The 12142-nt window shown below is 27.8% G+C and overlaps 2 protein-coding genes across 2 annotated transcripts in view; both read right to left on the bottom strand.

Moving 5' to 3' along the window:
* Positions 1-11938, bottom strand: part of LOC105849103 (IQ domain-containing protein H) — a 103784-nt gene extending 91846 nt beyond the window's left edge. The window contains exon 1 of the mRNA XM_065816592.1: positions 11917-11938. The gene's annotated coding sequence lies outside the window, so the exon portion shown is untranslated. The remainder of the gene's footprint in view (positions 1-11916) is intronic.
* Positions 494-1508, bottom strand: LOC105845203 (uncharacterized). Its single transcript, XM_065817025.1, has 4 exons — positions 1350-1508; positions 1062-1183; positions 819-929; positions 494-713 (listed from the first exon to the last, which is right to left on the bottom strand). Exons 1-4 carry the CDS (start codon positions 1408-1410, stop codon positions 606-608), a joined length of 402 nt encoding a protein of 133 aa, XP_065673097.1. The 5' UTR covers positions 1411-1508; the 3' UTR covers positions 494-605.
* Positions 11939-12142: the final 204 nt, after the last annotated feature.

Here is a 12142-nt window from a genome sequence, read left to right as displayed (position 1 = left end):
TAAAATTACTAATAACTAAATAAAGAAATTATTCGTCATTTAAAGGTGATGGATTAGTTATTATAACAATAAACACTTGTTAATACATTAAACTCCCTAAATAATACGCTTGTTATTTCAATTCCCTAAATAATGTAAATAAAAAACTCCCTAAATAATGTGCTTGTTATTTCAATTCTTAGTGCACTAAAATTCTCAAAAAGTGCTTTTGGGCAGTAAACTTAGCCATATACATCTCATATGACTCAGCCATAAAGCCGCCATATATATATATAATATATATATATATATATATATATATATATATATATATATATATATATATATATATATATATATATATATATATAAACAGTAACAAATAATAAATTCATTTTCTACAACCAAGTTATATAAATGATTATAAAATATATGAACATTTAAAATCATAATTAATGATTGCTGTATAATTAGCTCAAAACTTTATGCAATTATATAAAATAACTTTATATAACTATATATATATATATATTATGAGCGTAACTCTAATGCTTACTAAGATCTAACCAGGTAAATGCAGTAAAATAAGTTTGCATAAATCTTTTCTTGGAAACGGCTATTCGTATTTAAGAAGTACAACCGTTTTTCATGCATTCATTCCATCGATAAAGACATTTTAGTAATGTTTTAAAACCCGTAAAATTCTGGTAACACTCGTTCAAATCGTAAAAACACTAAAAAAAAAAACATTACTTTATATTTATATTATGCAAAAAATAGTAACAGCTAATATTTGTTTAACAAATTAATTTGTTTATAGTTATTTCATTTGTCTATACCTCTCCAGCTGAACATTTATCGTTTAAACATGTTTCGAGATAGAATAAACAAGACAAGCTTTCCAATATTGATTTTGATGTTTTTTTACATTTAGAGTATTCATCCAAGCACTAAAAACAACAATAATATGATAAAAATGTCAACTTACTTTCGGGCCACAAACCAAAAATTAATAAGAACATCAACGCAAATCAAAAAAATTTTTATAAAAATGGAGATAGTAAACTTTCAAATTTTCTTACATTTTTGGAAACTGGTTGTGAAGTTGCTTCTGTTTCTATTAACTCTGTAGTTGAAGGTTCTGTAGATAAATCAGTGTTATCGTATGGAGTTGTTGTTGATTCTTCTCCTGATGTTTCAAAATCTAAATGTTAATTACAAGCATAAAAAAAATTATAAATGACGCCTAACTTTTTGACTCTTACCTATTAATCTGATTGATTTAATCCACATTTTGTAGCTTTAATTTAGTAGGAAAAAAAAAGAAAAAAATAGCAACAGAAAAGAAACAGGGTTAAATAAGTACAAACCGTCGTCCTTAGGTGCAGCTGCAATTGAACATACAATCGCGAGTAGAATAAATAGATTCATGTTTTTTTATTTAGCAAACTTCGCTTTACCAAAAATAATGCTGTTCTTTAAGCTAACAATATGCTTCTTAAAGCTTACACGCAATTTGTAACTTTTTATATTATTTCTGTTATAGTTTCCTCGTGTTGTTAGAAACTAAGCTTTAAATGTTTTATATGTCATTTTCACGTCATTATGATCTTTATTTATTCAACACTGATTTTGTTTGATACCTTTTTTTGAAAACTGAAAATTATTTATTAACCATATTTGAAAACAGTTTTGTTCAAATGCTACGAGATTCTTTAAAGTTGAAAATAGTTTATTCATTTAGGTTTCACTTGATTATTGTAAGAATATAAGAAGAAATGAGTAAGAAGGTATTTAAAAACATGACCAATAAAAACTATTTCCGTTAAATAATACGGAATGTTTGAAAATATATAATCGGTTTCAAATAAAAATAAATACTTTATTGCAAAAAATATTTATCAGTATATGAAAATTTTTTTTTTTAAATTTAAACGAATATTTTACAATATTTTCAAACAGCAAAATATTTATTTCAAGTTTTAATTAATTAATTAAATTACATAAGTTAGTATTTTTAGTAACTATTTTAAGTTGGTCACTTAAATTTTATTTAAACAAAAAGTATTTAGAAAAATCGTTATGTCAAAATAGAACAATATAGAACAATATTGAAAACGAAGAAAGTTAGAGATATATTTTATATTATAGGTTACTATTGATAAGTTAGAGAGATATTTTTTAAATTGTATTGTATTTTTTATTGTTTTATTGTACCTATATATAAATATATATTTGACTTTTTTATTTGATCATTATTATGGAGAATAAAAGGGTTATTATAGGAACGCTAAGGAAATTGGTGTCAGTTCAATCTGGCACAATTTTAAAGTGCTTTAATAAAACTATCAAAAACTTCAAAGAAAAAATTTACAGTTTAGAAAAGTATGTTTATAACCATAAACGTAGCCTAAATTTTAATGATGATCAACTGGAGACAAAGATAAGCAAAGTTGACAAAAAAATTGACAAGATTAAAACTTCGTTAATCCAAATAAAATCTTTCCACTGAGAAAATTAGTCAGCAAATCGACCGAGAATAGGAGAAAAACAGTTGATTTGGGAGTGGGTGTTGAAGAGGGACAAAATGAGACATACGATAATGTTGTAAAAAAACTAAAAACTCTTATTAAATAGGGTCTTCAAATAAATGAACCAATAATCATAGAAAGAGCCCATTGGGTTGGAAAATTTGAAACAAGCCGAAATCAATTATTTAAAAATTATTAAACGACAGGAAAAAGAAAACGTACTGGCAAGGGCAAGAAATCTTAAGGGGAAAAATATTTTCATTAATGAAGACTTTAGTGAAGAAACTATGAAAATCCACAAGGAATTATTTGAACGAGCAAAAATGCATCGAATTCAATAGAAAATGTATAGTATAAGATAGTATACAACCGCCTGGTCGTAAGAGAAATGTCGAATATAATCAGTGCGACGACAAACAAAGATACGTGAAAACAAATTTATTTGTATTGTTTTTTTTTATTTATTTTAGTATATTGACTTTGATTAAAAATTATTAAACGGTCTAATAAGAAAATGAGTTTAACTAACAAGAATAATATAATAGTTAATGTTGAAAACTTAGAGCCTCCAATTTTAAACTCTTTGATAATGAACAAAAATGAATATAGTTTTTTGACTGAAAAAAATATAAGTTGTCTCGACAACTCATACTATAAACCTTACGAGTATAATAGATTAAGTTGTCTCGAAAACTCATACTTTAAACCTAAACGAATTTAATAGATTAAGTTGTCTCGACAACTCATACTATAAGCCTAAACGAGTTTAATCGATTAAGTTGTTTCGACAACTCATACTATAAACCTTACGAGTTTAATAGAATAAGATTTTAGTTTCTTAAGTAACATAAGTTAACATAAGATCAAAGAACAAAAACTCTCAAACATTTTAATACAAGCTTTTAAAAAATTTTATTCATCTATAAATTATCTTTTTAATGTTACATGTATCTTAGAAACTTGGGAAGGTACAAAACTGCCTTTGTCAAAAAATTCTTTGTACAAGTAATCATTGTATAATATAATAAGTCAACCACGTGTTGGAAACATGGGAGGCAGCGTTGCCGACAACATGAATTTCGAAAGAGGGAGGGGGGCGCACTTGTCAATTTTTAAAAAAAGTCTTCTATATTTGGAATTTTCTTAAAAAAAGGTCCTTTAGAAAAAAAGTGGGCACGGGCTCACCCCTCACCCCTGCACGGTGTTGTCGGCTCTGATTCTATATTCTTGACAAGTTTGTATTTAAAGCAAAGAAGACTTTTTGTGAAGCAAAAAAACATATTGAAACTTTGTGTATTGAAATTCTAAATAAAACTGGTAAGCCTTTTTTAATCTCCTCGCTTTATCGACCGCCGTGTGATAAGCAAATTAACTTTCATTATAGCCTTAGAACCATTATATCGCAAATGAGTATTCAGAATAAGCATATTTTTTCGCAAGTGATTTAAACTTTGATACGATATGTTACGAGACGTTTGTAAACACAAAAAACTTTTTAAATCTATTATTTGAATTTAACCTTACATATACCATTTTAAAGCCTACGCATATTACAAAAACTACTTCGTTCGCAATTGATAATATTTTAACTAATAATTTTTAGATACTCAATTTGAATCAGGTATTAATGTTACAGATTTCTCCAATCATTTTATTTATCGCACAGAGTTTAATCTAACAACGACAATAAAAAAATATTTGTTATTAAAAGAAACCTTTGTTTTAAAAGCCTAGATAAACTTAAAAAAAAGCTGTACAAAGAGCGATGTTAAAACGTCTATTCCACTGCAGACCCTAATAGCGTGTTGGACAATTTTTCAAATACTTTTTAAAATGTTTGTGAAAATTTTTACCCAAAATTAACCACTAAAATCAAAAACAATCAACTTAAAAATCCATGGATGATAAATAGTTTAATAAAATCATCAAAAGTAATCAAAAGTAAACAAAAGCTTTATATAAATTTTCTAAAATCTAAAAAAGAAAAGGATGAAAATGCGTACAAAACATATAAAAAGTTTTTTCCAAATAACTTGAAACAAGAAACTATTTTAACCAGCTGAATAAAAATAAGTTAAACATCAAGAAAACCTGGTCTATTATAAATGAAGTAACTGGAAGAGAGAAAAAGAAACTCTCTTGCTTACCAAAAAAAGTAATTATTAACAACAAAACAATAACAAGTGAAAAAAATAGAAGTCAAGATATAAATATGATAAAATAATGATAAAATTGTGTCAAGTAAAATAGTGATAAAATTGAGCCAAGAATTTAACTAATATTTTGTTAATGTAGGCGCCTCTCTTGCTTCTAACATCGTTCAGTCAACTCAAGTGTTTGATGAATACTTGGAAGAAAAACCCGCAACAAGCATATCCAATGAAAAAATAAAGAAACACGAATTTAACAAAGCACTATTTTAACTAAAGCATAACATGTTATGTGGATATGACGACATTACCAGTAATGTAGTTATCTATGTTATGGATAGTATAAGTAAATCATTATTTTATTTTATTGCATTTTCAGTTGAGAATAGTATATTTACTGATAAATTAAAATCAGCAAGTATCACCCAGTTACTAAAAATGGTGATTTTTATTCTATTTGCAAGTACCGTCCTATATCACTACTCCCTGTCTTTTCAAAAATATTTGAAAGGGCAATTTTTAATAGAATTACATGACATTGCATTACATGACATTAAATACGCTTTTATACAAAAATCAATTTGAATTTCAGAAATACTGCTCTCCTAAACATGATATTATAAAACTTTCTAATAAAATATCTATGTCCTTTGATAAAGGGGAACAAGTACTAGGAGTATTTATCGATCTCCAAGGCATTCTATACTGTTGATCACGGAACTTTACTTAGGTTAAAAGTTATTTAGGTAGGTTAAAAGTTATTTTTTTTATAGAAAACAGTACGTTGTCCTGGAGGAGTTAGGAGCTCTTGATATTGAAGGCGGAGTCTCATAGGAATCAATCTTATGGCCTTTATTATTTTAAATATATATTAAAAATAAATTATTAGGTATATAATTATATATAACAAACATATTTTTAAATATATATTAATGATATGAATAAAGCTACTCATAAAATATCGTCAATTATATATGCAGACTATACACATTTTTTCTAGAACAACTCCGAGTAAATCAATTCAAGGTTTTTGGGAATAATATTTGATGAGAAACTATCATGGTGAAAACATAATAGTTTCATTGAAACAAAAATATCTTTTGTATTAAGTGTGTTATATAAATCTAGGGCCTTTCTTGATTATGAATTGCGCAACATGCTTTTCTTCAGTCTTGTTCATTATCATCGCTCCTACGCTAATAATATTTGGGCTAGCACACACAAAACTAAGATTACAGAGATTACTAAGATTACAGAGCTTACAAAATCACGTGCATGTAAAGCAATTAACTATTTAAAGAGATTAGAAAACCCTTCCCCTATAATGAAATACATGAATGTCCTAGATATATCAAAACTTAACTCGCTTTGTGTAATAATATTTATGTAAAATATAAGAATAACTTGCTGCTAAAAGTATTTTCTGATAATTTTACATCGGTTTTTTTACAAAAATACAATCTTTGGTCAAATACCAACCATAACTATTACTTGAGCAGAGTAAAATCACGAGTGTCAAAATTCTTAATTATTAGCCAAGGCTCGTCATTATGGAATCAATTGAAAAATAAAAGTATAAAAAATTTGAAAAGACTTGGTCTTTTAAACGACTAATGAAATTACAACTCCTTAATTTCCGACATATATGTAAATATGTTTGTATATGTACGTGTGTTTACGTGTATATATGTGTATGTATGCGTATATGTACATGTGTGTATGTATGTTTATAGGTATATGTGTGTATGTATGTATCTGCATGTATATATGTGCGTGTGTACATATAAATGTGTATGTGTGTTGTGGCTTTAAATGTTATTGTTAAAAGGGCTCTATGAAAAGATTGTGGTGACACCGGTCATCCGTATCTTCTTTAAACCCCCGTTGTTTTATATATATTCTTTGAATAACGTAAAAGTTTAATTGTAATTTTATTATTTATTTTTATATGAACAGCGAAACATATATATTTGATAAAAAATACATATGTCTGTCAATAAGTAAAAATTATTTGTTGCATTAAGTGACAAAATGTAAACACGTTTTTATTTCCTCAATTACTTTGATTAGAAATTAATAAAATAATAATCTTCGATATTATCCCCCTAATATTATCCCCCTTCTAAAATGCCTTCTATTTTTATAAATGAACGCTCTTTCTCTTAGTTAATATACTAATATTATTCTTATCTCTTCAAACTAATATAAAAAATAAAAATATTATCAATAATAAAATGCCACAATTCAAAATGCTAAACAACAATTACAAAAAAAAAAAAAAATTTGAAAGTAGTTTAAAACAATTTTGAGGGCAAGAAATATTATTAAGAAAGTGTGCATTCAAGTTCAATGTACCAAAAAAGTTGATAGAAACGCAGGTCAATATTGAAACAGAATGCCAACAGCTTTATGAGTTGAAACTAAAAGTTGTTGATTTATTTAATTCAATGTTTCAGCAATTGAGGGTATGGATTTACACAAGCCAATATAATTTCTATACATATATATATATATATATATATATATATATATATATATATATATATATATATATATATATATATATATATATATATATATATATATATATATATATATATGTATTTATATATATCATTGCATCAAATAGAGCGCCATCTTTCAGTTTAAATGTAGGTGACATCTATTTTGAGCGGGGATAGCTCAGTTAGTTGCAGCTTGCTTAAAAAAGTGCAAGTTCAAACTCAGTTTATGAAGCAGCCGTGTCTGAAATTGAAGATAAATTCTTTTAAAAACAGGAATAGTGTTGAAAATCAGGAGCATGATGCAAATTAGTGAAAAAAATGGTATTTAATTTGATTGAAGATTTAATTGAGTAGCTGCAGTGTATTTCCTTGCTTAAAAATTTTCTTTTCCTAAAAGATAATTTTTTTTCCTAAAGTAGAAAGTCACATTCAAACTTTTTTTTCAAATTAAATAAACAGGTTGAGGCTTTTAATAGGCTCTAAGCATGTGAAAAAGAACATAAAAAAACTATTATGCGTCCTTTTTCCCACGGTTTATTATAAGACGTTTACGCTTTAAAGTATTATTCGTTAAACCAAAACCAAAGTTTATTTAGATTTATTACATTGTTTTAAGATTATTTTAAAAGATGTTTTAGATTTTATACGAGGATCTTATTTTTTCTTAAATATTTCTAAAGCATATGAATTTTTAGGTTCTACAAGGTACAGCTCTTTTTGGCTTCAGACAAGTTTTTGCTAACTTATATTTATTTTTAGAAAAATTTTTTTTAATTTTTTACTAAATATCAAACAAAAGATCTATATTAGCATGTTTGTTTCAATTGTTTTTAATTATATTGGTATGATGAATTTTTTAATGAAATGGTTATCTAATTTTACCAGGCTCATTTAGTTTGAAAACCTTACGGGTTTATTTTTATAAAGCATTTTACTGAAATAAAAACTGAGCAAGTTCATCAAACTGAGCTAAGAAAGGAAGGACGCCTCAGAACAGTTATATTTAATTTATTAGGCTGTAAAATTAAATTCTTTTAAAGTCCTAACAACTAAAAGGTACATGTATCTAGCGGATGCGCAAAATCCGAATGGAGTTTAAAAAAAGCTTGTATTGAGAATTCGTTCGAACCCTTTTAAATATTAGTCAGTAAATTTCAAGTAGAAGTGTAAGCGCTAATATGTTTTGAAAATAGTTATTTGTATTGTTTCGTCAAGTTTTGATCTTTACTGTTTTCAACGTTTTGAATTTTACTGAGTGTTTTGGTTTTGTATTAAATGAGTACGTACATACACAGAGAGGTAGGTATCATTTATGGTATACAGATGGGCATGAGAAGGGCTATAAAATCAATAGTTTTAATGTGTGCATACTTTATAGGTGTTCCCTTATTTCTATTCTCGTATTCACACAATTCTGATCACGAGAGGTTTGTGTACTGTGATCAAAATTGTTTGAGTACGAGATCGCTTTTGCCAAGTCTCCAGGAATGATTCAGGTGACATTTCCAAAATTGAATCTTGAATAACATTTTTATGTTTAGGACATCGAATTAATGAAGTAGCTCAGCTAATACTTTCTTGGATCCGATTTTTTCAAAGAATATTTTTTAACCGCTATTACTCCATCATAAGTGCGTCACTTAGTCTCGTTTAAGAATCTCAGAAGCTCGTTTCTAATTAATTTCCATTAACCATTTATACTTAAGCAGTTAACTAAATTTTTAAAAAATTTCAATAAAATCTTGCTGTCGGTATGCAGTTGTTTGGTTCTTTAAGCTAAAGGATCCAATTCTCTAAAAATAGTATCAGGCCGATAAACATTATTTCTAAGAGTCAATTCAAACATATTATTGCAGCTGTTATTGATTTATCTAAGATGAAGCAATGTCATTTTTTAAAATTTGTTCAGAGGATAAGAGATAATTTTAGTTGATCTATCAGCAACTTAAAAGTTATCCTAGATGATATTTTGTTAAGTCAGACGGAAAAACTTTGGTTAAAAAAACTCGCAGAAAAATGTTACACATTTTTATTGATAGGGGTACGTAACTGCTTTTGAAAAAAGTCAAATAATAATGTATGAATGAATAAAAATTTAAATTGTTTCCTACTCTTAAATATTTTATTTTAAAGCAACTGTATTAACCTAATTTGAACTAAACTAGATTTTTCGAGAAGGCTTGAAAATAAACCATTATAATCCCCTAAAACTACGGAATTTTCCATCGTTTTTGCTAACATCAAAGTAAAGCCGAAGGAATTTAAGTCTCGGTAACGGAATTATTATGTTCCTACGTAACCAACGTAATTATCATTTAATTGAGGCATGTTGTAAGGTACACATGGAGTTTCAACATACACTAACGGTCAACGCAAACAGTCGGTTAACTGCAAACCGATTGTCTTATATGAATGATATTTCAAAGTAACCCTTGTTTAAGAGGCGTGATACCTCCCAGAGGCGTGGTGGCCCCAGAGGTTATGCGAGATTCCCGCATGGGTCTTTCACTTTTTTTTATCTAAATATGGGTCTTTTGGCAAATTTTAATTTTTTCTATATTTTAAAGAAATTCCACAGTTATTTACAATATTTATGCTTGCACAAATTAAATTTTATTAATCCCTAGATTTTAAGTCTTCAACTTTGAGCGCAATTATATTAGTATATTGCATAATAATAATATTGCTCTGAAAACAAAGTAGATATTTTAAGACGTATTTTGATATTTTTTTCATAAGAAAAATTATGAACCCCATAAACGGTTTTTAACGATCGCAATGTTGACAAAATAAATTTAAAAGTCCGCAGCCCATATTTTTATTGTTGGACTTTAAATTTTATTGTTGACTTACTTTAAATTTTATTGTTGGACTTACTTTACTTACTGTAAATTAACTTAATTTAAAATTTAACGCCAAAATATTTTTTTAAATGAATTAATACGCAATACAATTATTATTGCGTTTTAATTCATTTAAGAAAAATGTTTTGGTGTTAAATTTTAAATTAAGTTTTATATAAATAAGTATCAAACTCATGTTTTGCATTTTTGTAGCGTTTCGAAACAAATATAAACTTGTTTTATAATAAATAAAGTTTTTTATTTGTATACAGTTTATATTATTGTATGCAAATGAACAAATCACACCGTAATATCCTGTCCTCAGACAGATTAAAAAAAGGATGATGGCTGTGCAAAAAGTACATTTAAAGAAGATATGTTTTATGCAAACTTTGAATTAGGAACTATCCCCTATAACATTTTCAGGTTACATTACGTATTGTAACGTAAACGAGATTCGTTACGTTACGTGCAAAATGTCTGTTATTTTTACGTAACCGAGACGAAAGATTTTACGTAACGATACGTAAAATTGTAACGTAACAATACGTGCAAAATGTCCGTTATTTTTACGTAACTGAGACGTAAGATTTTACGTAATGATACGTAACATTGTAACGTAACGTTACGTGCAAAAATATAATTTTTACGTATCCGAGATGTAACGTATAACGTATTAATACGTAACATTTTGACCTAATAAGACGTGATCATGATCACCCGCGGCGACTTTCAAATTAGCGATATTTAATTGTTATCTAGTATGCGAATAAAAAACTAGTTATTAACCAACATTAATGCTGCAATTTACTCTCATAGCCTATTATAAAATAGCCTAATAAGAGTATACCATCGTCCAGGGAGTAAGGATATAACACAATATATATCACATGTAAACTTAAAACAAAACCTAGGTACTAAATATATATATTTTTTTTATTTTTTTATTTACAAATTATTCGTAAAAATAAATAAAATAGATATATATTTTCATCTTTCGTCTTGGTATTTGTTTCTTTCCTTATTTTTTCTTCAGGTTTTGTGATCAATCACTTCATTCTTCTTAGTTCTTGTTCTTCTTTTTCTTCTATAGTTTTTGTGGTTAATAAGATATCATTCACTTTTGTCTGTTCTGTAAATGCTTTTAGATTGTGTATTGGTTCGTATTTGTTACTTTTTTTCTTTTATTTTTCTTTAATAATCTTTCCTTTTTGGTTGATTTTTAGCCAAAGGTGTAAGATGTTTGTTCCACAAGTGGATTAGTATTGCAGATCTTTTGCCGCTTGCCTGGAGATCTACGAATGTTTAACGTCCAAAAGACGGGTCGTTTCCGAGAATTCTGAAGAGCGCTGCACAAAGTGATGCGAGCCATCAACCAAAGAACCCGTCAGCCCCAGCAAACAAGGCGAACTCCCCTGTCTAATCACGGACCAGCAAGATACACAGCACCGGACCCCCTCAAATCCGGCACTAGCGCACTCACTCGTTTGCCCAAGCACCAAAAAAGCCTAGGGTCAGCCAGGCCAAGCTGACCCGCGACAGTTCGGGCACCAGAAGAAAATGACAGGTTTGTTGCCTCGCAAGCAAAAAGCGTAACGAGAACTAAGAACGACAGAACACACCAAAATATGCCAGCACCGTCCAGATTCTCTACCTAATCATAGCGGTCAAAGTTATTGTGAAGGAAATAGCTGATTCAAATCATTCTAAGAGATGTTACTAGCACTTACAGCCCCGGTCAACATGGCATTGGACTTTACCACATTGACAGGGCATTACATGGCTAGGTGCAACTCTTAAAAGGCAGTATCAGAAATTAGTTCCTACACATAACCTAAAACACTAGACTAGGAAACGACACCGGAATAAACACAAATTCTAAAACATAATTAGAAACCACAAGAAAAACTAAAAAGTTTCAGTATGTGTTTTTTTCAAAAAAAAAAAAAAAAAAAAAAAATATATATATATATTTTTTTTTTTTTTTTATTACAAAATAATAAATATTTACAATTGTCTTTACTATCTCTGCATAATAAATACGCATATTTACAATGAGTTTACAAATCGTTTAACATTATATATTTTCCCGTTTATAAATATTTTTATGATACACTTTTATATTTCTCTTTTAT

Source organism: Hydra vulgaris, chromosome 13 (genome assembly GCF_038396675.1).
Source record: "Hydra vulgaris chromosome 13, alternate assembly HydraT2T_AEP".
Taxonomy (NCBI): Eukaryota; Metazoa; Cnidaria; class Hydrozoa; order Anthoathecata; family Hydridae; genus Hydra; species Hydra vulgaris.
The sequence above is the reverse complement of the archived record's forward strand: the minus strand, read 5'-3'. Positions and strand labels throughout refer to the sequence as shown.

Bases quoted from the DNA above. Each gene is read 5' to 3' on its own strand.
- LOC105845203 (XM_065817025.1), bottom strand. From the start codon at position 1,410: ATGAATCTATTTATTCTACTCGCGATTGTATGTTCAATTGCAGCTGCA. The intron at 930-1,061 runs GTAAGAAAATTT...TGTTGTTTTTAG, and splicing joins CACAACCAGTTTCCAAAAAT to TGCTTGGATGAATACTCTAA. The intron at 714-818 runs GTATAGACAAAT...TTTTTTTTTTAG, and splicing joins ATAAATGTTCAGCTGGAGAG to TGTTTTTACGATTTGAACGA.